Source organism: Drosophila simulans, chromosome 2R (assembly GCF_016746395.2).
Source record: "Drosophila simulans strain w501 chromosome 2R, Prin_Dsim_3.1, whole genome shotgun sequence".
Lineage (NCBI taxonomy): Eukaryota > Metazoa > Arthropoda > Insecta > Diptera > Drosophilidae > Drosophila > Drosophila simulans.
The window spans coordinates 328,965-355,666 of NC_052521.2; the positions used below are offsets into that span (position 1 = coordinate 328,965).

At 40.1% G+C, this 26,702-nt stretch overlaps 1 protein-coding gene and 1 long non-coding RNA gene across 8 annotated transcripts in view; one reads left to right on the forward strand and one right to left on the reverse strand.

Annotated features, from left to right (window-relative positions):
• The window catches only part of LOC120284464, a 59,270-nt gene extending 42,767 nt beyond the window's left edge, over nucleotides 1–16,503 (forward strand). Inside the window, exons 2-3 of one of the 2 annotated variants that reach the window (XR_006541616.1) lie at nucleotides 15,871–16,042; nucleotides 16,098–16,503. This is a non-coding gene — a long non-coding RNA (uncharacterized LOC120284464). The remainder of the gene's footprint in view (nucleotides 1–15,870; nucleotides 16,043–16,097) is intronic. The other variant, XR_005543736.2, reaches the window with a different exon arrangement.
• LOC27207654 (dipeptidyl peptidase 4) overlaps nucleotides 1–26,702 on the reverse strand; it is a 125,920-nt gene that overhangs the window by 98,451 nt on the left and 767 nt on the right. For 5 of the 6 annotated variants that reach the window (XM_039292701.2, XM_039292702.2, XM_039292706.2 and 2 more), the window contains exon 2: nucleotides 3,342–3,609. In XM_039292701.2, the coding sequence (XP_039148635.1) occupies nucleotides 3,342–3,550 (209 nt within the window). In that variant the 5' untranslated portion in view covers nucleotides 3,551–3,609. Of the gene's footprint in view, nucleotides 1–3,341; nucleotides 3,610–26,702 lie in introns of those variants that run through there. The other variant, XM_039292703.2, reaches the window with a different exon arrangement.

Genomic DNA, 26,702 nt, shown 5'->3' on the forward strand with positions numbered 1-26,702 from the left:
ACTATACGCAGACGATGCAATAATCTTTACAAAAATAAAAAATATTAACACAGTCAGAGAAAAATTCTAAGAAATATTGCAAGAAATTACTTGTGGGGAGCAACATCTGGGGCCTCCCTTGCCATTGAAAAATGCCAACTATTACATAATTGTCGGAAACAACGTGCAACCTTTCCGACATTGACTTTAACAGCCGCACAATAAAAGATGTAAACTTTTTAAAAATCTTGGGGATAACCTTCGAATCCAAACTACTTTTTCAACAGCACTGTCAGACTCTAAGAAAACAACTGGAAACTAGATTTAACATTATTAAATTTCTATCATCTAAATATTCTAACATACATATTAAGACTTTCATATATATTACGCATAAACCTTCAAATCTACAATGCTGCCAAAAAGGATACATGCCGCTTAGAATACCAAAAACGTTTTATTAGCGCAGAAGAAGATCTTGGTGAGAAAAACTGGATTTACATCGATGGGTCTAAAGTCACCGGCGTAACCACGTTTGCGGTTGTTGACTGCAACCGTAAAATAATTGCAGGAAGTAGGCTCCCGTCATAAAACTCCATATTCACAGCCGAAGATTTCGCCATTCTCAAAGCATGCCAAATCACCTTACTCTGGGTTCCCGGTCATCAAGGAATCTATGGGAATGAACTCGCTGACAAAGCCGCTCGCAAGAGATGAGACTTACACCATCAATCCTTTTCACTCCGTTTAACTCCAAGGATTTCCAAAGTCGAATCAAGCTATATCTCAAAGAAAAGAAACTCTCAGAATGGGCACTCTTCATACACAGGAACCAGTTTATTAACCCGAATTGCATCATGTTCAAGCCACCAACGAACGTACATGAACGGGAATGCGCGACCTTCATCCGCCTACGCATCGGGCACACCCAATCCACACAACAACACTTGCTGAAGAGAACGGCGCTACCAACAAGCCAACTATGCGGAGAAGAGCTCACCGTTGACCATAGTCTACTCATAGGCACTCAATTAGATCTCAATTATTTGGTACACATTGTGAGGAGTCTTAAAACTCCCCACAAATCTCGTGTAGGGGAGTGGCGCAGCAACAGCCGCGATGCACGTCGGCCAGGGCAAAGCGGAGAGACCGTGCATTAACGGTACCCCGTTAGGTCTTGGACTCGAGCGGGCCAAGGGCACAGGGGTCGAACGGTAACGGTGCGGATGTCGGACAGGCACAAAGATGATCCTGAGTCGTATCGGCCTATAAGCCTCTTACCCTCCCTTTCTAAATTATGGGAGAGACTTATTGCCAATCGGATAAACGACATTATAAGACAAGGCAATATCTTGCCCGATCATCAATTTGGATTTCGAAAGGGACACGGAACTATTGAACAGGTCCACAGACTGGTGAAACACATATTACAGGCTTTTGACGACAGCGAGTACTCCAACCAAAGACACTAGAATAACAAGATGCGTAACGGCCATACATTCGTTTGGCACTATGCAGCCACTTTTTTGGTGAAGGCCAAATTCGCGCTCTTTCCGCTCGCTCACGCTGAGAGCGTAAGAAATCAATAATAGAATTTGCTTGCTTGTGTGAGTAAAAACAAGAGACGAGAACGCGTATATGTTGCGTGTTGTGCTAGAAGACGATTTTCGGGCCGAAATCAATTCTGATCGAAGAAACGAATTTACATATTTGGAGTTGTGGCCAATTTCGTAGCAATATGATGAAATAAAATAAAAATTCCCTGACTATTATAATTTTAAAATTTTTTAAATTCGTTTGGTAAAATCGCCGCTCGAATTAGCTACCGTTTACATATTTATATTTTATTTTTATTTTATTTATATTATAAATAAATAAATATTCATAAAAATAAATAAATAATTTCATAAAAAAATAATAATGTTATTCATAAATAATAAAAATAATATTTCATAACAATAATTCATAAAAAATAATAATACGTAGTAGAAAATAAAAATTAATAAAATAAATAAAAATATGAAAACAGTTCGTTGCAAAAGTCATATCGTCAGGCACGAAGTGCGGACACAAGCACTCAACAATCATTGCCTTATTAATTTTTCTCACGCCGCAAGCTTAATACCCTAATGACAAGTGTTCTAATATAAAGTCATTTTCGAAATTTATTTTGTGATGTACATAGATTCGGCTATTACTATTTCTAAGCTTTATTTAAATAATAAGAACGTTAAGGCAAGACAAAACAAGAATTTTTCGCATGGAGTCAATTAATCAAAAATAATATAGATTTAAAGTCAACGAACTTCTAAGGTGAAGGGCATATTTTGTCAAATTTACAATGCATGAGCACACGTATGCACACATACAGTTGTATGCTATCACTGTATGCGTAGAAAAGAGCTGTTTGCTGTAGCGCTCTCCGCTCTTTCTCCCTCGAACAAAAACTCAAGAGAGCCTGGAGCCACCTCTAGAGCCACGGCCAAAAAATCGCGTGCCAAAAATTTGTATGGCGTTACGCATCTTGTTATTTTAGTGTCTTTGCTCCAACGCTGTCTTTATAGATATGCAACAAGCCTTCGACAAAGTATGACATGTTGGATTATTATGCAAGATAAAGACCCTTCTACCTGCGCCCTACTTCTGTATTTTAAAGTCATATCTGGAAGAACGACAAATTAAAATCACGGTGAGAAATAGCTACTCCTCTATATACCCAATGAGAGCTGGAGTCCCACAGGGCAGTGTTCTCGGACCGCTACTATATTCCTTGTACACTGCTGATATCCCTTGCCCGAGTTTCGAACACATGGAAGCACCGAACAGGACTCTTATTGCAACATATGCAATTGACATCGCAGTTGTATATAACTCTAGGGACAGGAGAGGCAGTTAACGGACTAAAAGAATATATTAATGCTCTGGCAGCCTGGTGTAACCGGTGGAACCTAAAAATAAACCCACTGAAAACAACAAGTCCATGCTTCACATTAAAAACGCTTATCCCGAACACCCCTCAAATTCGGCTAGAAGGAGTTACCCTGAATCAGCCCCTGCAAGCATCATATCTTAGGTTTAGTATTGTATACTATATTTAATTTTGTTAAATAAATAAAAAAAAAAATAAAGAACCTGAAATAGGATATTTTTGAGCCTTGAGTGATTGAGCTTGACTTTCGTGGTATGTGCTTTAAAAGCTGACTAGACAATTACGAAACGAAGGTTTAGTGGTTTCCGGATGTGGCCTTCCCAAACCAAACGTCCACATTGATCTCGAAACCATTTAACCTAATGAATAAGTTTACTTTCTATGACGATTGGGTATACTTAAATTAACAAATAAGTTGATAATAAATACTTACCCTAATAAATATATTGCAGTTACGATTCCAGCTACAACAAAGCTAATAACAAGCAATGATAAGATTATACTTCGCCAATTGTGACCTTCATCAAAATCGAAATCATTATCTTTTTGTTTTGGGTCTTGCACCTGCAGAGTTTCATCCGGTGGTAGTCTCCAGGAACCGCCTCCTCCACCACTACGATCTGACGTCATATTAGTGTGCATTTCCAACTGGGCAATCAAATCCTATATTTATGATTTATTTATGCATGCTTAATGCATATCTGAAAAAAAAAATCAGAAATTGAAAGAGCTTAAAAAATATAGAAATAAAATTTGAATACTAATTAATTAATTAAATTCCTCGCTATTTTTTGAAAACACTACGGTTACATCGGATCAGGCAATAGCCGATCTATTCGCCAAGTTTTTTCAAACAACATATTCAACTTTACCTCATTCCGAACAGCCATACTCTTATGCTGTATCTAAGTCGAACCTAATATTTTGCCCCACTATAAACGAAAGCTCACTGCTTAACGATCTTCAGCGTGTTAAACCGGTCTATTCGCCAGGTCCCGATGGAATCCCTGGCTGTGTGCTCAGATTCTGTGCGGAAGCCTTGTGCAAGCCTCTACTGAAACTGTTTACCTTATCTTTGGAATCTTCACAATTCCCTCATATATGGAAGGAGTCCTTTGTGATTCCTCTTCACAAAAAAGGTAGCAAACTGGATGCAAGCAATTACAGAGGAATCTCTAAATTATCGGCTATCCCAAAACTTTTCGAAAATGTTATCACTCCTCATTTGCAGCACCTTTGTAGATCAATCATATCACCGTGTCAACACGGTTTTATGAAACGCAGATCTACAACCACTAACCTCTTGGAGCTAACTTCTTTCGTAATACAGGGTTTCAAAAATAATCTTCAAACAGATGTCATCTACACTGACTTCAGTAAAGCATTTGACTCTGTTAATCATTACCTTCTAATAAAAAAACTTGACCTTATAGGTTTCCCTGTTGATCTTCTAAATTGGATTTCAAGCTATCTGAATGGCAGGACACAACAAGTCCTCTTTAAAAATTCGTTATCTTCTATTCTCCGTGTCACATCCGGTGTCCCACAAGGGAGCCATCTTGGTCCGCTTCTTTTTACCTTATTCATTAACGACCTCCCCTTAATAATAAAACATTCGCGTGTACTTATGTACGCAGACGATGTTAAATTATGCCTCCAGTACAAGGACACTTCTTGCCATTTGGACTTACAATCCGATCTAGACCGATTTCAAATATGGTGCCGTGATAACATATTAAACTTAAATAGCTCCAAGTGTAAAGTTATGACCTTTTGTCGTGCCAACCCAATACGCACGACTTACACTCTAAGTGGGTGCTCTCTGGACAGAATAACACGAGTTGATGATCTTGGTGTTCTTCTGGACCCAAAACTAAAATTTTCTGACCATATTTCGTCTATTGTCAATAAGGCCAGGGGTGTGCTTGGTTTTATAAAAAGGTGGTCCAAGGAATTTGATGACCGTTACTTGACTAAAACCTTATTTATTTCATTAGTCCGTCCGATTCTCGAGTACGGATCACCTGTTTGGAGTCCACAATACGCAGTCCACTCGGACCGCATTGAATCGGCCAAAAAAAACTTCTTACCTTTTGCCTTGAGGCGCCTAAATTGGGATGCAAACCGTAAATAACCTCCTTATTCCAGTAGACTACTTATAATTAATTTACCGTTCCTAGCTAACCGTAGAACTATGCTTGGAACAGTCTTTATTTGTAAGCTTATTCGTGGGGATGTTGAGAGTCCCGACTTGATTAGTCGGCTTAACTTCTCGGTTCCAAGTAGAGTCACTAGAAACTATATACCCCTTATCTTAAATCATTGTAGATCTAATTATGAGTTGCATGACCCTTACAGAGTTTTATGTTCTGACTATAATAGACTTTATCCTATTATCTGTAATCTTGACTCTCTGCCGCTATTAAAGCAATCCATTTTATCTTTTCTATTACATAATTAGATCCTACTAACACTAATATTTAACATAGTTATTAATTTCCTCGTTCCTATTCTATTTTTTATATCGCGTCTATATCTTCTCGCGAATCGAGCCGTACGATACACGGCAGCGCCCCTCGGTCGGTTGGGCGGGAGGTGTAGCCGTGGGACCCGTGCGAAAAAAAAAAAAAAAAAAAAAAAAGATACATTTATTAAATCTAACGTGATAAAATGTTTGTTCTTGTTAAGCAAAGGTCAAATAAAATAACAGAGAACTTTATAGTCGAGTTTCCCGACTATCAGATACCCGTTACTCAGATAGTCCAAGCGGGTCCAAGATTTTCCAGAAATATCGGTAGAAATTGGGAAACAACCAAGGGGGCGAAGTCAAGCCCCTCGCTATAAATTTCCTAAGAAGAACACACCTGGGACATAAGTGTCTCACCACGACTGTGCAAGGGAATGGACCTCTGCAAGAAGACTCTGGATCATCGTAGAAGGAGACTTATTTAACTTGCATGCGGTTGCGATGCCATAAACCGTGAAACATCTAGCCCCGGTTGCACCTCATTGCAAATATCGATAATATTATCGATATTTGAAAATATTTGTAAAAAATGAAGATAATTCCAAAAAGAAATTTCCAACTGCTCGTTTCTATTGGTAATGTCTATTACAATATTTTTACAATATCGAAACTGCGTAGCCGGCAAGTGAGCAATAAAGTCATGTTGATAACTTGCCAGGGTGGGTAGGTCGCAGTGTATTGCATTTACGACCTCGGGGTTCACGACTTCCTTCAGCATTTCCAAAATGGTGCTTTTGTCGGCGAAATCAATTAAGTGACGAGTTTTGCTACGAAACAACACCAAGCTTCGGTTTAGTTGGAAACTTGCTTCTTCTATAACAATTTGGGTTCTGAAGCAGTTTACTGGTTGGTCTGTCGCTTCGACCGTGTAGGTCAGTGACAGTTCGCTGTGAATACTCTCAGCGTCCGACTGAGGCTCATCTTGTAAGGCATTAATGTTCTGCCTGGAAAGAGCGTCGGACACACGGTTGTTTTTACCCAGTTTGTAGTGGATTTTTGCGTTATGATCATTAATATACGCTTTCCATATTTTTATTTTCGGATTTGGATTTCGATCGGACACCGCAAATATCAACGGTTGATGGTCCGTATAAATATTAATATCGCGAGTGCCGTACAGGTAGTGTTGTAACTTGCCTAAAGCCCACACTATGGCCAATAACTCCCTTTCATTCGTGGCGTAGTGTGACTCGCTCTCCTTGAGGGTCCTAGAGATTATTGTGATGGGTCTTTTGTCTAGAAGAAAACCGCACCGATACCGTTTGCGGAAACATCCGTTGTCAGGTCGAATGGCTTCCTGAAATCAGGGTATCTGAGAATTACATCCTCGGATGCCAAGACATTTCTCAGCCTCTCGAATGCATCTCTGTGCAAGTCACCGAACTCAATAGGAGTCTTCTTAGACATGTGCTTTCTGACAGAGCCATTTTCTCCTTTCATCTAGCTTGTCAAAGGCCTCGCGATCGCCGCGAAGTCTTTAACGAAACATCGGTAATAACTGGCTAGACCCAAAAATGATTTGTAGGCTCTGGGAATTCCTTTTTTTGCACCTCCATTGGTGACAATAAATCCCAGATATTCAACGCTTTGCGGTCCCAACTCGCTGTGTTGAAGGCGTTCCTGATGTCTAGTGTGACCATAAGGTAGTACTCCATACTACCCCTTTCATCTGGTGCACTCGATTCCCGGGGCCGCTCCTTTAACCACTCTATTGTGGTGGACCGCGCTTTTCTGAATCCAAACTGGGACCGTTAGAGGTCTCCCGCGTCTGAGATATTCCTATCTATCTGGGCGCATACCAGTTTCTCCAGGAGCTCGACAATATTCCATCGATGAAGCATATCGGCCGAAACGATGAAAGGTCCTCGGGTGGCTTTCCTTCGCAAAAGAGTTTAGCTGGAGGTAGAGAGCTTGGCGAAGCGCCCTGTTGGGAATGCCGTCGGGCCCGGCGGCATTACCGTCCATCAGTAGCTTTACCAACTTCAGGGTCGCTGCTGACCGTGGCGTCAGCTTCGACGTGGTCCTCTGCGGGTGGGTCGGTGGTACGTAACCATCCATCAATGGAAACAGATGCCCTGGGTGTCCGCTTTGTAGTTCTTCCTGGGTTGTGCTGCTGACTGGGCTTGGGTCGAGAATGGGCATTCCAGATCACAAATGATGACCAAATGGTCAGCTGTGAGCTTATTGACTGATTTAATTGATAAAAAGAAGATTGCGATAAAGAAGTGAAATTAAATTCACATAATCGCGGACCTGGTCCGTTGGTGCGGAAGGCGCCGCAATATTTTTATCGCCTGAGTAGTAGTGGAATCAGTATCGTTTTCAAGGCCAAGGACTTTAGCAGATCGGAATGGTGGAATTGATTTTTCAAGGGCAGAATTTTTCTCTGCAATTTGTCTTTGTAATTTTTAGATTGATACCGCTTATTTCTTTGTTTCTTTTTGGTCCATTAAATTTTTGGCTGCTGGCCGTGAACACGCACATATGTCCGAAAGAATGTATGTTTATTTTTATTTGATTTTTGTGGGGCCAAAATTGTCTTTCCACTCTAGAATTATTTCATCTAAGTTAAGTAATTATTTTAAGGGAAATCGAAAGCTGCAAATTGCAGTGTTGTTATTGGCGATCAGAATTTTTTTAAGTTTCAATAAGGATGCCGTAAGAAATTTTATTTGTGCTAATATATTCTTTTAATAATGTTTTGAAAACCTAACTTGTTTGCCTCTGACTAGGATGTATTCCCTGTGAGCCGCGGTTAGCGACCAAAAGGGGCCATTCAGGATGACAATTGTTTGTGATTTTTGGTAAAGAATAGCCAAGGTATAGCATTACACGATCCTCCACCACACCTGAGGATCGAGCGGAAGCTTGTAGGGTAAAAGAATCATTCTGTCCGTTGTCTGTGTCGTGGATGGCGATTTGCCGCCCTTCCAGGACAAGACCACAACCTCACATAACCGACAAGGAGCAGCTGGACCTTCGCGCGTGCGTCCTGGAATATCTCATAACACCACCCTAGCCTTATGAATCGTTACATCAATAATTATAATCATTCTTATCTATCTTATACACTGCCAGTGTAGACTCGCTGAGTCTTCACTTCGTGTGCTTGAACGGCGAACCGTGAAGGTGAGGTCAACCACAGAGCTCAGTCCGGCACGCCTGGACGTGTTCCCTTGGTTCAATAGAGCCAGGTCCATTTTCGCAAATGCATCGAGCACCATTCTGTCTCTCGCGTTGCTGGTTAAACTGCTCTCTGGCCATGCGTTGAAGTCGCCAGCAATAACCTGGGACCTGGGTTCGGGCTCTAGCTTCCGATGCCAGTCCGTCTAATGCTCGACTAAATTCGTTTTCCATTGGGCTAGGTATACGCTGTACACCCACCATCTGCCCACCTTTGCCCTAACAAACACGTTGTCCGATATAACATTGGTTAATTGTTGGGTTAGGCTACTGCACCTCCAGATCGCTGGTTTCCTGGTGCGTTCAAAAGCCCAGTCTGCCGCCGTCCGGTAGGGCTCTCTAAGTAACTCAAGATCCACTCTGCGTTCTCCCACCGTCTTGGGCTGCCGTGATTCAGATTGATCTATAGGCACTTCCGGGTGCCTGCTTGGTGGTTGGTCGTTTGGCTTGCTCTGCTTGCGCCCAGAAAACACTAAGCCTTGTTGCGGGCCCGCATCTGAAGCAGCACTGGCTTCTGTCAACGGCGCTTCTACAATGGGCCGGTTTGTGGCCTTCCTCCAGAAATTTGAAGCATCTTTGCTGTTCCTTGGTCCTTGGTCAGATATTGGGACCATCCCACTCTCAGCTTGCCATGCTTGATCAGCGGGCCCGCCAGATTGGCTGGAACTACTATTACAGCAGTCTTCCCTCCATACTGCGTTTGTCGGAGGCTCTTGATGCCACCACTACTGCTGGGATATCTTCCGGGACTCCAGGGCCCTCATCAGCTCATCCTCAGTAGTTTGATCGTCTAGGTCGTGAATTAAAAATACTTTTGATTGTGTTACAGTACGAAGGCTGGCGCGGACTCCGAGCACCGCTCCCATGTCCACCTTGAGCTTCTGCGTCAAGTCTTGGGCAGAGGCACGTAGCTCGAGGAGCAGTTCGGCTTTGGCCGTATTCTTGACCCTTTCCCTCTGGCTTATGGCTTTCTTCCCGCTGGAGTGGCGTGGGGCGGAGTCCTGAGTAGGCGCTGGGGTCCCGCTGCCTCTGGTGGTCTGATCGCTGAACCTTCTGCGCGGACAGCGCCGTTTGATCTTTTTTGTTTGTAGCTGCAGGGGCGCTTAGGAATGGTCCGTTGGCTAGCATCGCTTCTTGCGGTGCGTCCGACATGCGAATTTTCCGCCTACGGCAGCCCTGCGCGCAGCTTCAGTTGGAGCTTCTTCAATCTGGCGAATGAGTTTTTCATTGCCAGATTAATGCTCCTCACCCCGTTGTGGTTGACCTTCGTCAGAAGCTCGTCCAGAATTGCTCCCATCTCCTCGATTTCTAGCTGGGTGGTCTTTACCCGCTTTGCTGGTTGGGCTCTGATAGCTCGCTTCTAATGGCCTCTTGGGGATGCCATCGTTTGGGTTCTCGGGTGGGGTCCTTAGGACCTTTGACATTTGACATCATATATAAACATTTTTTTATATTCCAATTGACTGAGTCTCTAGGCCAGAAATTTAGAAGGGCAGTTACCCTTCCAACATAATCTTCCTATTTCAACATAGGAGCATAGGCCACCAGACCAGTGACTGCAGCGAGGGACCCTCCCCTGTAACACTCCCAACATTATTTTATTGACGACATGCTCGACTTATAGTTGTCTTAAGGTAATTATATTCTAAAATCTCTTGGTCGATTTTTGGATTTATGTCTTGTAACAAGTTTTGAAAATGTGTTTCTGTCGAGAGAACCAAAAAAAATCAAAATCAGACAATCGACATATGTGCCGAAATAAAAGAGAAATCTGAGAAGTCAACTAAGCGAGTTCATTGTTTTCGCAAGGCAAACATTTTGAGGCTAAATAATTTTATAGCTGGCTTTAATTGGACCGATAATGCCAAAAATATTTTCTATACCTCAATTAAATAATTTTTTAACTCTTGAGTTTCGATGTATCCGTCAATCTCTAACAAACCTACTCGGTTACAAAAGCTATTTAAACCGTTGTAAGTTCCAGTTCGCAAAGGATCCGAAAAAGTTTTATAATTTCGTTAACACTAAGCGCAAAACAACTTTTAACCTTCCTCGCTATTTTTTTAAAATACTACTGATCGGGCAATTGCCAATTTTTTTCAAACACCATATTCTACGTAGTATCGAAGTACGCAGTATCAAAGTCGAATCTTATATTCCGTCCTGACGAAATCCCGGCGTGTGATCTTTTAAATATGATTTAAAGTTATCTGAATGGCAGAACCCAACGGCCTGTCTTTAGAAGTTAATTTTCTTGTATTCTCCAAGTCACATCCGGTGCCCCACAAGGAAGCCACCTTGTTCCGATTCATTCTACCTGATTTATTAACAGCCTTCCCTTACTAATAAAACATTCCCCTGTAATTATGTACGCAGGCCTTGTTTTTCAAATGGCGGTCAAAGGAATTTGATGATCCTTATATGACAAAAACCTTATTCATTTCGCTAGTCCATTCGAGTATTAATTGGAGTCCACCATACGTGGTTCACTCGGACCGCATAAAACTTCTTACTGTTTGCCTAGCGGCGCCAAAATTGGGATGCAAACCTTATATTACCTTCTTATTCAAATAGCTTATCGGTAAATGATGCAAAGAACAGTATTTATTTGTAAGCTTATTCGTGGTGATAGTCCCAAATTGGTTAGTTCGCTAATCTTCTCTGTTCCAAGTAGATTCACTAGAAACTACATATCCCTAATCTTAAGTCATTGTAGATCTAACTATTAATAGATTTACTAAAAACAACATACCGCTTTTTTGTCGGTGGTTAATTTTGTAAAGCTCCATCAGTATATCTGTCAAATCTGCTCCACCCACACCTTTGTTGTATGAAGCAACAATAGCTGGCCTTTTTCTTTTGGGCTCCAACATTTACATATTCCAACAGGCTGTGTAGAAGTACTCTACTCTCCCCGACATCAAAAGGTTTGACATCTTCAAAATACTCTCTGGAGCTACAAACGGCCTTTTTCTTCACTGTAGCGTCTGAGAAACAATTTTCTCAAAACCATTTTCAACAACAACGCTAGAGTCAGGCTCAAATCCTTCAATCACAGTATTTTTACTTTCTCCCCTTTCAAGAATTCCTTCTAAATTCTCTCTAAATCCAGTACCGTAGAAACGTCTTTATGCCTCATTTCTAAAGGCAAACAAATTTATTACCACGAATTACCAAGGTTGCTGACAAGCAACTTTGCAACTTTTAAAATTATTTAAATAATAATTGTTCACTATTAACTAAGTTTTACCATATCACTGTTTAGTTAATTATTTACTTAATAATTATTTGCTTATACAATAGGTATAAACTATAATAAAATTAAACTATAATAAAATTAAATTACTATTTCCAAAAGCTCCACTCTCCATTGTTGTGATGCACGTGCTGTTGCTTGCAAATATTTTCTGAAAATAATCTCCAAATGCGTTTTTCGCCTTTCATATTTAGAATAGACACATAAAAGTACCGATATTATAAGGAATGAGCAGATAAAAACAAAGCGCTTACAGTTAGCTTTGAAAACATACAAATACAAGCAACGTTGGGCCCGAAAGGGCTAATAACACTTTGTTCGCTGAATTAGATGCCGCAGCAAGCTCATAAGTTAGCCCGGAAAAAGTATTAGGATTTCTTCAAAAATTGGGATTAAAGTTTGATAGTGGCACAACAAGCATCCGGATAGATGAATTCATTTACAGGATATGGACTTCTGTGTGACCATTTGTACCTTCCGTTGCAGGAAAAGCAAGTGATTGGTATTGGAAGTTCCATCGAAACAATCCGAATTTCGATTGAAACACATTTTATGTCGAATTAAGGAAGAGATTCGAAGGTATAGAGAAAGATTTTGATATTTGGAAGAGAATCCGAAAACGCAAACAAGGAGAAAATTAAACATTTTATGATTACCGGGAAACCATGGAGCGGTGGATTGATAGACTGCAAAATGGAGTATTGCTTAAATCATGAGTTGTTGCATCTTAAAGTCCTAAACAGAGCACAACCGTGAAACGAAGTGCGCCGGTATCAACAGTCTTATAACAATCTCAGGCGTTTAAGCCAAACCCCATTAGTGGCAGAGTTATCTACCGAAGAAGAGGAGACAGGTTTAGTAAAATTAGATGAGGAGGAAAATCAAATACCACAACTGGAAGGATTTGTCACAAACAAGGCCACAGATTTGATGACTGTATGTCTATAAGAATTATATTTTGTTACGGTTGCGGACTTATTCAAGCCGAATTCTCCAAACTGTAAACCGGGAAATCGACAATAGGATGTTTCTCTAAACAACAAGGAGATACATCCGTAGATTAAGAAGTTGCTAAGTCCAATCGTCAATCTTCCAAACTTCAGGAAATATAACCTTTAGGATATTCATTATTCTTATATAGCCTACACATCAGAAGGAATTTAAAAATTCCGAGCGTCTGGGCCAGGATTTCTTAGTCATAACCGAGCACGCAGCCCGTCAGTGGCTGACGGCGCAGAAGGCCTTATCAGGAAGGTTAACTTGATGGTAAATGAAGTTTAAAACGTTCACATTCACTATAAAACATCGGTTCTCAGATCGTTGCAGACACCTTATCTAGCCAGAACGACCAAGCTTTCAAATTTGGTAAAGATGGACCCATAATTGACTCAGATTCTACACATTTCAAAATCACGGAATACTTGTATTTAATAAAGAAAATATCTACCAGTCAGTCAAAATTTCCCGATCTACAAATCAGGTATGGATATATTTACAAAAGAACCACCTTTGTATCGGACGATATAAAGCAAGAAAATCCGTAATACTTTCTGACAGTGGGAGTCAGTTTAAGTCAAGCTATTTCCAAGCTCTCCTTACTAGTTTTGGCATACAGCACCTTACTTCCTGACATTTGGACAATATATGATCCTTAACGGCATAGACAATAGTTTCCTGCATAGTCTAAATCTGTTACTTGAACACACTGGATTATCTAAAGCGGAGGCTCTACAACTGCAGAGACGGCAAGCTAAACTGAACCTAATCCGAACCCATGAAGAGATAGCGAATAGATACAACCTACGCACTCGGCAGATAGAATTTAAAAACGGAGATTTTATTTTGTTGATTCTTCACACAAAATAATGCCATAAAGAAATTCAGTAGTAAATTGGCACCCATATTTATTCAGCTATAGTTTTAAAGAAACGTACTACCATGAATTAAAGGATGATAGAGGAAAGAAATTAGGAGTATTCCATTTGGAAGATGAAAAAGGTAGAAAACGAGAACTTTCTTCAGATAAGGCTTCCTTGAAATAGTCTCGTCACCGTTACCTGTGGTGTAGTGAACAGCTAAGGCTTTACACTGCCAAAAACTCTGGAACCCACCAAGCACTAAATTAGAGCATCTTTTGTGTAACAAAAAGTGAGATAAATGTCTTAGACCAATCAGGACAGAATATGATCGTACCATTGTACAGTTAGGCAAAGGAAAGCTCATAGCATTCGCCCTCTGCATGCAGCTTCAAAGAGTTTAATTCATTCTCAGATAAAAACTCTTGGCAAACGCTCGCATATTTTGACGCTGCCAGTGGAGGCCGTGTGCTTGCACCCTTACCAGTCGAGCTCTGCGCCCTTGGCCAACTCGAGTCCAAGGTCCAGCGCGGTACCATTAGTTCACGGTGCGTCTTCTTTGTGCATGTCCGACGTCCGCACCTTTACCTTTCCACACCTGTGCCCTTGGCCCCCTCGCGGTACCGTTAGTTTATTGTCTCTCCGCTTTACCGGAGTCCTAGGTCCACAAATCACCGTTTGACCTAGACCCTGTCGATTGTCATCTCGACGTGACATCTTGATCCTTCGCATAAGCTTCTCCGAACTCCTCTCGTTGAACTGGGCCTCCTTGACCTCGGCCCGGCAGTCTCAGCCTAGTAGACCCTGTCGTTCGGCGTCTCGACCCCGGCATCTTGATTCTTGCGCCCTTCTCCAGATTCCATCTGCTGCTGCCGTCTGCTTCTCTCCACCAGCTCGGTATTTGAAATTCACGCCTTCCGCTCAAATGTTCAACATCTCTCTTGCCTGGCAACTCCGCCGAACTCCGTAGCCAGTATTTTTTATGACCTTATCGATCACACTATCGATCGACCGCCATTATCGCGGCGCCCATCCTACTTCTTTCTTTACACGCGCTTCGGTGTAGCAGCTCAATGAAAGGTAAGTGTTGCGAGCGAGCCTTCCTCACTCAACGTTTTTTTGCTACCATTTAGCACTCGAACTCGAAGTTCTCTCTCCTGGTTGCGTTGTGTTCTAGGATGCATCACCAGTTAGATGTGAACTTTTTGATTGTGAACGGCCCGTAAAAACCTCAAACCTTCAGCTGCCTTTGACAGGTTGTGCTCTTTGGACCATAATGTGTCCCCCACCTTGGGTTTCCACGCAAGATAAATGTAACACTACAATTGGTGCTGCCATCCTCTGGCTCGAAAAAGCCGGGCTAGCAATAACGGCCCACAAGACCGATGCAGTCCTACTAAGCAGCAGGAAAAAGGTGGAGAATATGCTTGTCTCCGTCAATGGCACACAGGTGACCTCCCAAGAGTCCCTAAGGTACCTTTGTATCCTACCGACTGCGCCAGTAAAATTAGTTGTAATATTTTTTTATTTGAGTCGAATAAATGTCCCTTAAGTTGACCAAGGACAACGCCGAGAAGAATTATTTAACGAAGGTTTTTATTGAAATTCTTTATTCGGTATTCTTTATCAACTTAATACTAAAAATCAAATTTAAATTGGAGTGAGGAGAACCCTCAGTATTTTAATAATATTTGAATTTCGGGAGAGCCTCGCTCTTGGATTCTTAAGATTAGGAAAAAATTCAAAGAGAGAAGTAAAATCTGCTTAGGTCATGCTTTAGGATGTTTACAAGAACGGCTAAGTGCCGCTGCCAAAGAATTCTTTATTAGAAACGGATTCTGCGCAGCTGGGATACACTATGGAAATCACTTAAGTGCATTACTGTTTATAGTTCTTTGATCGAATCGTACGGTCTGGACCACCCAAATACGTCACTATACATTTTTTTTTGTAATTATTTATGTTGATATGTTAAATGTTTATGACATTTTCAATATTTACTAAATTTTTTTAGTGTTTCCTATTTTACATATGTCTATATATATCTCTATCTTTTTAAGACACTTATTGTGTGTATGCATTTAATACCATTAAAATAATAATTGAATTGAAGATTTAATATTTGTATTTAAAATTGCAGTGTAGGTGGTAGTGTGCGAGTTAACATTCCCCCCTCTCTCCGGCCACAGGGAGACAACACCGACCCAGCAACGAAAAGCTGAGATCCGAGCCAAGATTCAACGAAGATCGCCAATACGAACTCGGACGAAGACATTTGGGAAAAACATACATATACATATTTGTAATAAGGGGTGAGTGGTGAAATAAGAAATTAAATAAAATGTTATTGAAACAAACAAAATCAAGTACAAATTGCTTCACAGGCGACCGTATATGTGTACATCAATCGCTGATAAGGCACCGGGATCGCTTGTGCGGGACAATTTACAACAATTATACCAACAAGTTGCTGTATGTGATGACCGTATATGTGTACATCAATCGCCGACAAGGCACCGGGATCATCCATACACCCTAACTCATAAAATAATACCAACTAAAACAAAAAAACAAATAAAAAAAAAAAAAAAAAAATCTGACATATCAAACTGCTGTGTGTGGTGACCGTTTGTGTGTGTCGGATAACACGTGTGCGTATTTGGGAGAGTATTGGAATGCTTTTTGGTTATTTCATAAGAATAGTAATTATATCACTATGGTAACATTGCGAATGGTTGTTGTAGTTCTATAGTTCTGAGAACAAACGTTTGGCGCGGCGATAGACTGGTAAAAAAAAAGAAGTGGTAAGGGGCTAGATCAGTCGAATATTAGACTTCGTTGTGACCAGAAATCGCTGCCCAAAAAGTGATTGTGTAGAATCTTCCGCACACCGTTTATAAAAATAAATGTGAGGTGCGTGATTAACGACCGAATATGTGTACTTCAATCGCCGATAAGGCACGGGGATCATTTTTTGTTTGTGTTGCGCCGCTTGTAAAAATCCTTGCGACGTCTACGCATCATTGTACATTGGCTGCCGCCAAGAGCTGATGTCGAGCCAGAGTGCCGGCGCGACACTTGACGCCGTGCTCGCTTGTACACTTTTAATTTCTTTTGAATTCGGTTGAATTCTTTTTTCACACCACGCATTGCGAGAAAAGAACCACTTAAAAAAATCAAAAAAAAAAAAAAACACAAAACAATCAATTAAAAAAAAATTGCCACCACGTAGGTATCACAAGGGGATCAACGCGCCACCAACGGTGGTACGCGCCGTAATTGTGATACACTACTGGAAGTGCAACTACACCCTCCACGCGAGGGCGGCTGGAAACAGGCTCTTAGTTAGGCCTCTGCTAAGAGTGCTGGCTAATAGTAGTTGGGCTGGAGGTGGAAACTCTAAAATTTCCACATCTCTGGGCCGGACTAAGGTGTCATTCGACCCGTGCCGAAAGTCTGCCAGGCTGGGGGCCCGTGTAATAACTAGCCAAGTCGATAACGGAGAGTCCGGGCAAGTGGCGTCCGCCCGGTCTAGTTAGCCTTACACGGGTACATCGGATCTCTGCTCGGCTGGACCGTTTATTTCTCTCCAACTCGTGGGAACTATGAACAATAGACCTAAAAATATCAACGAAGTGGTATCTTCGTTACCTTCAGCAGGGCAAGTCACCTGCGGAAGCTTTGTCTCTGGCCAAGACACCGCAGCCGCTAGAGCAAAGGCCCAACTCTGCTTCGAAGCGGGCAAACTCCACCCTGACGCCTCCGACGAATACGCCTAAGAGGCCGAAAGTGAAGAAGAACAGGCCACCGACTGCTCCTTTTGATGGCCCAAATACCTCAAGGGCTGCAAAGGCAGCTGAGGTACGCAAGCCATCATATGCGGCCGTAACTGGGACCATTAAAGTTGCGGTCGTATCAGATGGTCGGCAATGATTCGACATTTGATACTAGGGTAAGATCTGAGGTTCTGGACATAACACTTTCCAGCAGATCAGTGGCTTCGCATATAAGCGACTGGCACGTATCTCCTGAGGAGTCAATGCCAGATCACAGATTTATTCGTTTTAACATAGGGCTAAATCTAGAATGTAGCGAGCGTAAGCGCAATCCCAGGAATACGAACTGGGAAGGGTTCAATGCCTCCTTACTGCGAGATCCAGTTACTGGGGTAACCGGGAAACTCCATACCACTCTAGAACTGGTGGCCACCGTAGAACACATTAACTCGCGTCTTACAAACGCGTTCAGAGAAAACTGTTCCCTTGGCCGCAATTTTGAAGAAGTTGCGGAAAGCGACCAGGCGTCTCTTTATCAAAGCAAAAAGAGAAGGGACCTTGGATGCCTACCAGAATAAACTGGCCATGAGGAAAGCCAAACGAAGGAATTATAGAACCTTCTGTCAGGCAATAGTAAACACATGTGAAGGCGCTAGACTTCACAGAGCAATCTCCAAAGGAGTTCCAGAATCAAATCTGACACTACGAACGGAGGATAACTCTTATACTATAGGAAGAAAGGAGAAACTTGAGCTACTACTGGTAACTCACTTTTCGGGAAGCACGCATCAAACGGATGGATACCCCGGTAACGGCACAAAAAAGACCGTGTGCTACTGATTGGGCCAAATTAAAGTAAATAGTAACAACGGACAGATTAAGATGGGCTATTGGTACATTCCAGCCCTACAAATCTCCTGGTTTAGATGGCATTCCTCCAATCCTGCTACAACGAGCGCTAAATCAGCTCGCAGTGCCGATCAGGAATAAAAACAGTTGGACAACCCTGGGGAAAGTACACCCTATGAAACCACAAACAATAAAGTGGTATACAGACCCTGGGCTGGGGGTTGTAGGCCCCAGTTTAAAATACCACGAATCAATGGGCAGATACACCAGCATTTTTCAAGCTGAAGTCTGTGCTATTGGACGCTGTGCGGAGTTCAATCTGCAAAGGAACTATCGTGGCAAGGACATTGCTATACTGTCTGATAGTCAAGCAGCCATAAAGGCGCTCAGCAAAGCTAAGATAACATCTAAGCTAGTAAATGAAGTGAGGACAGCCCTAGACAAACTAGAAGCTGTCAGCAAACTCACAATAAGGTGGGTCCCGGGACACCACAACATCCAGGGAAATGAGCTAGCGGACAACCTAGCCAGGAAAGGGGCACCCCTCTGTGGTGTTGGTCACCACCGAGTGCGGGGCTTACTGAAGTCACTAGAGGGAGAAAGATGTCTGTCGTTTTGGAAACACCTAGCAGGACTTGGGCAGTCTAAGATTCTCCTCCGTGAATACAACCATAAAAGGTTCAAGACCTTAATGACACACGGGAAAAACACCGTGCGCATTTTGAATAGCCTTCTTACGGGGCATTGCCGGCTTCACAGCCATTTGCACAAATTTGGCATTGCAGACAATGAACTCTGTCGCTTCTGCTGCATGGAGGAGCAGAACTCTGCACATATTATATGTGACTGCATGGCGCTTGTCATCAAGAGGAACAGACTCCTGAGCATGTATGTAGTCCCACAGAAAGCATTTGCACCCCTGAAGCCCAATAAAATTCTGGCATTTATACAGTCCATTGGACTTCAGGGGGATCTTTGAGTCATGAAGGGGTAGTACCAAAGACACTAGAATAACAAGATTCGTAACGCCGTACGAAATTTTTGGCACACGATTTTTTTGCCATGGCTCTAGATGTGGCTACAGGCTCTCTCGAATTTTTGTTAGAGAGCGGAGAGCGCTACACCGAACAGCTCTTTTCTACGCATACAGTGATAGAAGACAATTGTATGTGTGCCCACGTATGCTCATACATTGCAAATTTGACAAAATATGCCCTTCACCTTAGAAGTTCTTAAATCTATATTATTTTTTATCAATTGACACCATGTAAAAAATTCTTGCATTGCCTTAACGTTATTACTATTCAAATATAGCTTAGAAATGGTAATAACGGAATCTATGTACATAATATACCAAAATAAATTTCACAAATGGCTTTATATTAGAATATTTGTCATTAGAGCATTCAGCTTGCGACGTGAGAAAAATTAATAAGGCAATGATTGTTGAGTGCTTGTGTCCGCAACTAAAGGCACCACCTGAGTTTTTTTTTTTTATTTTTTTTTAAATACACATCAAATTTCTTGAAATGTTTTTAAGAACAATAAAAAACAAATGTGTATAAAAAAATTTATTGTTGAGCATTAAGTGCACAAAAAAAACAAATGTGTATCTCAAATTCCTAATAGATACTGGATCTACTTACCCTTCATAAATCCAGCACTTATTAATAAAGAGCACGTCAAAAAACTAACCTCGGTTATCAATATCCATACTGTTCTTAGTATATTTAAAATTCGGGAATATACAGATTAAATAAATTTCAAACAATTAAAAAAAAATGACCAATTTTAAGTTCTTATTATTTCCATACTCCCACTTCAATTTTTTTCCTAGGCATGGATATCCTATCTATCCTAAATGCAAAAATAAACTTTGCCGAATCCATACCAGAAACACCAGAAACCGCCATGCCAAACCTCACAAGGGCAAACCCTGTAGACACATTAGAAAACCTGCCACAAAATACCAAAATGCTACTTCCGCTCCCAGTAAACTTTATGCAGGGAGATTTTATATATGAAACCACCAATTTGAATAATCAAATATAACAGGCGGTTTATACACCGCAAACGCAGGATCCGCTTATTTCGAAGTCTGCATTAACTCAGACCAGATCCAAATACTTTACCTCGAGGAACTGTTACAGGCAGAAGAGTTCTCTCCACGAACCCACCAATACATAAACTGCATGTCCGCGGCAACATATACAGAAGGACCGGCGACCAACAATTAAACATTCAGACGAAACACCTCAACAGCGAGGAAAATCAATACATAACCAAACTATTCAAGTCATTCAAAAGACTTTTCCACAACGAAAACGACCAACTAACGTTCTCTTCAAAAATGCTCCAACAAAACATCATAAAAAACAGCCATTCCCCCTGGATTGCGCCCGTCTTGGTCGTACCTAAGAAAAGTGACATGATAGGCGAAAAAAGTGACGCTTGGTTAACGATTTTCGGAAATTAAATGAGAAGGCTGTCTCTGATAGATACCCTATCCCGAACATTACAGATAGACTAGACAGCATAGGAAAGACCATGTAATTCACAACAATTGACTTAGCAAGTGGCTTTCACCAAATTCAAATGAACCCACGAGACGCGTACAACACGGCATTCACCGTCGGAAATGGGCATTACGAGTTCACGAGAATGCTCTTCGGTCTCAAGAACGCCCCAGCCACGTTCCAACGCGTTATGAACAATGTTTTATGTGACTTAGTCGGCAACGTCTGTCTCCTCTATCTCGACGATATAATAGTATTCTCACCATCACTCCAAAAACATATAGCAGATATTAAATCTGTTTTCACAAAACTCCAAAACGCAAAACTAAAAATCCAACCAAGCAAGTGTAGGTTTTTAGGGACGGAAATCGACTTCCTGGGACATATCGTAACCCAGGAAGGAGTCAAACCAAGCCACTTAAGATTCAAGCCATCAAGGACTTCCCCTGCCCAAAAACAACCAGAGAAATTAAATCATTTTTAGTACTATGGGTATTACAGGGTATTACAGGAAATTCATAAAGGACTTTGCGAAAATAACTAAACCCATAACGAGACAGTTAAAAAGCAAGAAAATCTGTAATAATAAACGATGAATTTAAACAAGCATTCGAAACGCCGAAAGATCTTCTTTGTAATGGTCCCATACTCATATACCCACAGACGCAAGTAATTATGCGATAGGCTCTGTGCTGTCACAAGGCCGCCCAGATACTAAAAAACGTAGTTGCTGACGAACTCAGCAGAATTGAGCCAAACTTGAACATAAACGAAGACCCACAAATTATACCAATCGCTTCGCAACCACTAAATCACTTCAATTGTCAAATAAAAATTCCGTACCGGATAAAACAACCTTAAGACAGGTAGAAACACCATTTATCCATAAAGTAAGACACATAATCACAGAACCCGTACATACTTTCGACTCCGCTACAAATACCCTTCAAACAATCCAATCCAACAATTATAAAAAATTGAGATACCTGCTTAACCCTAAAATATGATAGACACCCTCATAGACCATTGATGCAAACCCCAACCGCCCCAGAGGGACCATTGGCAGTCGTGCATACATATAGACATATATTTCATTGACATTTAAGCACACAATTATCGATAAACTCAACAACGTAGCGCAAGCCTACCTCCTTAGCAATAGCAATTCAATAAAATTCGCCGATGACCTATTACAATTCATAAGTCACTATGGCGCACCAAGGAAAATAATTTTTGACCAGGAATTTTCGGGCAGTCTATTCAACGATCTCTTAACTCAATTTCAAATAACAGCTCATACAACTTCATTTCAACAATCAACGGGCAACGCTACTGTCGACAGAGTGCACTCCACCTTAACCAAACTATACAGGATAATCTTGAACAAAAGAAAGGAAGCACGCCTAGAACGCGATCATGTCCAAATAGTCGCAGAAGCAGTAGCAACATATAACAATGCAATACTTCCTATACCCCTTTCGAGCTCTTCCACGGAAGAACTCACACATTCAAGAAAACAATAATATTCGACAATCACCACGATTACCTTAAGAAATTAAAGAATTTAGAAAAGACATATACCCAAAAGTTCAGGAACATTTAAGCGCGACCGCAGAAAGAAGATTGGCTAAATTAAACAAGGACAAAGAGACACCTGTACAAGTCGAGCCTAATGATACAATATTTAGAAAAGAAAACCGTGGAAACAAGATAACACCGAGATTTACACTACATAAAGTAGATTAAAGGTCAAAAGTTACACAAAGAGATAATTATAAAAACAGTTAAGAAAACAGTGACAGATACATAAGATAGATAATAAATATATTATTATAAAACTAAGTAACATAAAAGCCCACATTAACAAGAAATAACACGTATTCATTATAAAATAAGATAAGCTTCAACATAGACACTTTCTGATTATGTAAACGAAGTAGACGATAGCCATTAGCCAGTAAACCAAAGACACTAGAATAACAAGATGCGTAACGGCCCTACATTGGTTTGGCACTATGCAGCCACTTTTTTGGTGACGTCCAAAATTGCTCTTTCCGATCGCTTAGGCTGAGAGCGTAGGAAATCTAAAAATAGAATTTGCTTGCTTGTGTGAGTAAAAACAAGAGACGAGAACGCGTATACGAGAAAAAAATTGAAACTGAAAAACAACTGAATCTAATGTGCATTTTAAATAATAAAAATTGAACATTTACATACATCATATTAAGTCATATGACTTAATAAATATACTAAATAAATAAAGCAAATACAAAGGAAATTATTATAACTACTGTAATTTAAAACATAAATTTTCCAAAAAGAAGACATTACATTGAGAAATAAAAATTTCATAAAAATAACACATAGAAGTAAATAAAAATTTATAAAATAAATAAAATATTAAAATTGTTTATTGCAAAAGACATATCTTGAGGCACAAAGTGCGGACACAAGCACTCAACAATCATTGCCTTATTAATTTTTCACACGTCGCAAGCTGAATACTCTAATGACAAATATTCTAATATAATGTCATTTTTGAAATTTTTTTCGTGATACTATAATTCGGCTATTACTATTTCTAAGCTTTATTTAAATAATAATAACGTAAAGGCAATAAAAAAAAAACAAGAATTTTTCGCATGGTGCCAATTGATCAAAAATAATATAGATTTAAAGTGAACTTCTAAGGTGGATGGGATATTTTGTAAAATTTACAATGCATGAGCATACGTGTGCCACATACAGTTGTCTGCTATCACTTTAGCGCTCTCCGCTCTCGAGCAAAAATTCGAGAGAGCCTGAAGCGACCTCTAGAGCCACGGCAAAAAATCGTGTGCCAAAAAATCGTATGGTGTTACGCATCTTGCTATTCTAGTGTCTTTGAGTAAACTATACTTTAACATGACCTTTTCTCCGGCCACAGGGAAACAACATCGACCCAGCAACGAAAAACTGAGAGCCGAGACGAAATTCACCGAAGATCGCCAATACGACTCTGACGAAGACATATGGGAGAAACATACATATACATATATTTAATAAAGAAGGCATTCTCATTTCATACCCCAAACTGCTCAGTTGCTTTTTTGAAAGCTTTCCTCCCTCGGCCAGAGGATTGTAATTTGCGCGGTTCCTTTCTGTGCGTTTCATTTTGATGGTACATTTTTTATATGGTCGAGCGTAAAGCTTGACCGATGTATTCCAAAGTATTGTTTCATTGTTTAGTGATTTAAGCAACGTTGCCTCTCTATTTTTAAGGCGTTGAACCACTTCTTGTGAACCTGTTCGCTTCCATCCAAGGTCCTTTCAGTACCCATTCTACGGTCGCCATGTTTTATTTGGGTTGCAATAATAATTCAACGTTTTGAATTCTTTTGTAGATAAGATTAAATGAATTTTGTCACTTAAATTGCTTAAAACAAAGCCTTAAATCAAAGGGCTGCGCCGCTGCTGAGTACAGCAGCAGAGCGGCTTCGTTATATTACTTACGTATATTACTTATGGTTATGAATATGCTATGGAAGGCACGTTGTGTGTGCATATGCTTATGCCATTTATGTATTCATGTATGTGGCTGTATCTGGGCAGCGTTAGAATGTTGACCATTCAGAAATCGAGATTCATATAACACTTGGATCGAAGACCAGCGTATACCGCATACACTACAGTTGTTTGTACTTAAATGGTCAAAGTGCAATAAAAAAGTAATTTTTGCCCTTTTCAGGCTTCAAAACAAGCAATTGCAATTATAATAGCTTTGTTTGATTGTGAAAAAAAAATAAGTCAGCTTTTTGACCAGAAAGAAATAAAATATTAAGATAGCAAGACGATGTTGTGATGTAGCAAAAAAGTTGTGAAGGCCTGAGCACCTAATAACGAAATCAAGATTTTTCCCAAATCGAAATCGAAACAAGAAAGAATGCTATAGTCGAGTTCCCTGACTATCAGCTCAGCCTACTGTGAATTCGAACGCCAAATTTCATCATTTATCTGTGATATCGATAAATATTGGGGAATAAAATGAGAAAATATGTATTTACAAATTGTTCCAAAGTTTGTAAAATACATATAAATCGTATTAATCGAATCAGAAATCGAGATTCATATAACACTTGGATCGAAGACCAGCGTATACCGCATACACTACAGTTGTTTGTACTTAAATGGTCAAAGTGCATTAAAAAAGTAATTGCGAACATCGGAATTAAATCGATTATCTGAATGCAAACACCAATTTTTGCCCTTTTCTGGCTTCAAAACAAGCAATTGCAAATATAATAGCTTTGTTTGATTGTGAAAAAAAATAAGTCAGCTTTTTGACCAGAAAGAAATAAAATATTAAGATAGCAAGACGATGTTGTGATGTAGCAAAAAAGTTGTGAAGGCCTGAGCACCTAATAACGAAATCAAGATTTTTCTCAAATCGAAATCGAAACAAGAGAGAATGCTATAGTCGAGTTCCCTGACTATCAGCTCAGCCTACTGTGAATTCGAACGCCAAATTTCATCATTTATCTGTGATATCGATAAATATTTGGGAATAAAATGGGAAAATATGTATTTACAAATTGTTCCAAAGTGTGGGCGTGACCGGCTCGTTGGCTTTAGGGCGTTAGAGTGGGCGTGATTAAAAGTTTTTACAAGGCTAATAAAATTATGAAAAAATTTCGAAAAATTGTTTAAAATGTGGGCGTGGCGGTTTTGTACGGTTTTAGGGCGTTAGAGTGGATGTGGCAAAATTTGTTTTGCAAATCGATAGAAATTTACAATACCTTTAAAAATGTGTAAAAATTAACACATTATTCAAAAGTGTGGGGGTGGCAGTTTTGTGCACAAAAACTTGTTACTTGTTGTTTTAAATTTTTCTATCGATATACCAGAAAAATGCTGAAATTTCGCGTTCGCATTCACCCTAGCTGATAGTCAAGTCTTGAAAATATCTATCGATTTATCAAAAACTTCTTGCCACGCCTACTCTTACAATCACAAACCAACCAAAACTGCCACGCTTACACTTTTAAACAATTTTTTATTTTTTTCTTTCAACATTTTCTTTTTCTCTTGGAAAATTTATGTTTTAAATTACAAAAGTTATAGTAACAATGCCAGATCTCAACTTTATTTTATTTATAAATTGTAATAATAATGAACTTAGTTTTAGTGCTGTAAAAAATATTGCTTACAGTCCCCTGTTGACGTTTGTCGCCAGTGCCGTACTACATATTATTAATTATAAACATAAATATATACATATATGTGGGCTATTGCTAATTAATTAAAAACATCGTTACGCATCTTGTCATTCTAATGTCTTTGGTCGAAACTTAGTGCTAAGTAGCCAATTTTCAGGGTCACTGCTAGGTTTGTGGTATTAAAAGTGAAAAGTGAACTCAGGCCTGTTTCAGATGGTTTGTTGTCAATAATTTTTGATTACTTTTTGAGAAGCAAGTTCCGGTAGTATTTCGTCTTCCTGGATGCCGCATAGGTCGTTTGAATACACTACGCCTTGGGTGGAGTTTCTTTTGTGCCCGGATCCTTTAGTTTTAATAAGTTTTTAGGGAAGACACCTCTTCGCATGTGAAATTTATGACTTCGTGATGAAAAATGAATGGTTAGATTTTTTTTTTTAGCTATTTTTAAAATTAAATTATATTGACCAAACGATATTATAATATTTGATCCATACGATTTTGCACAGATGAGTCAACATAAACTTTTACTTTCATAAACATCATACAACTTGATCCTTTGAATTCATATATCAATGTATAACAACTTGTGACCAACTATAATTTTGTTACTAAGGAAAACAAATAATAAACAAAGGA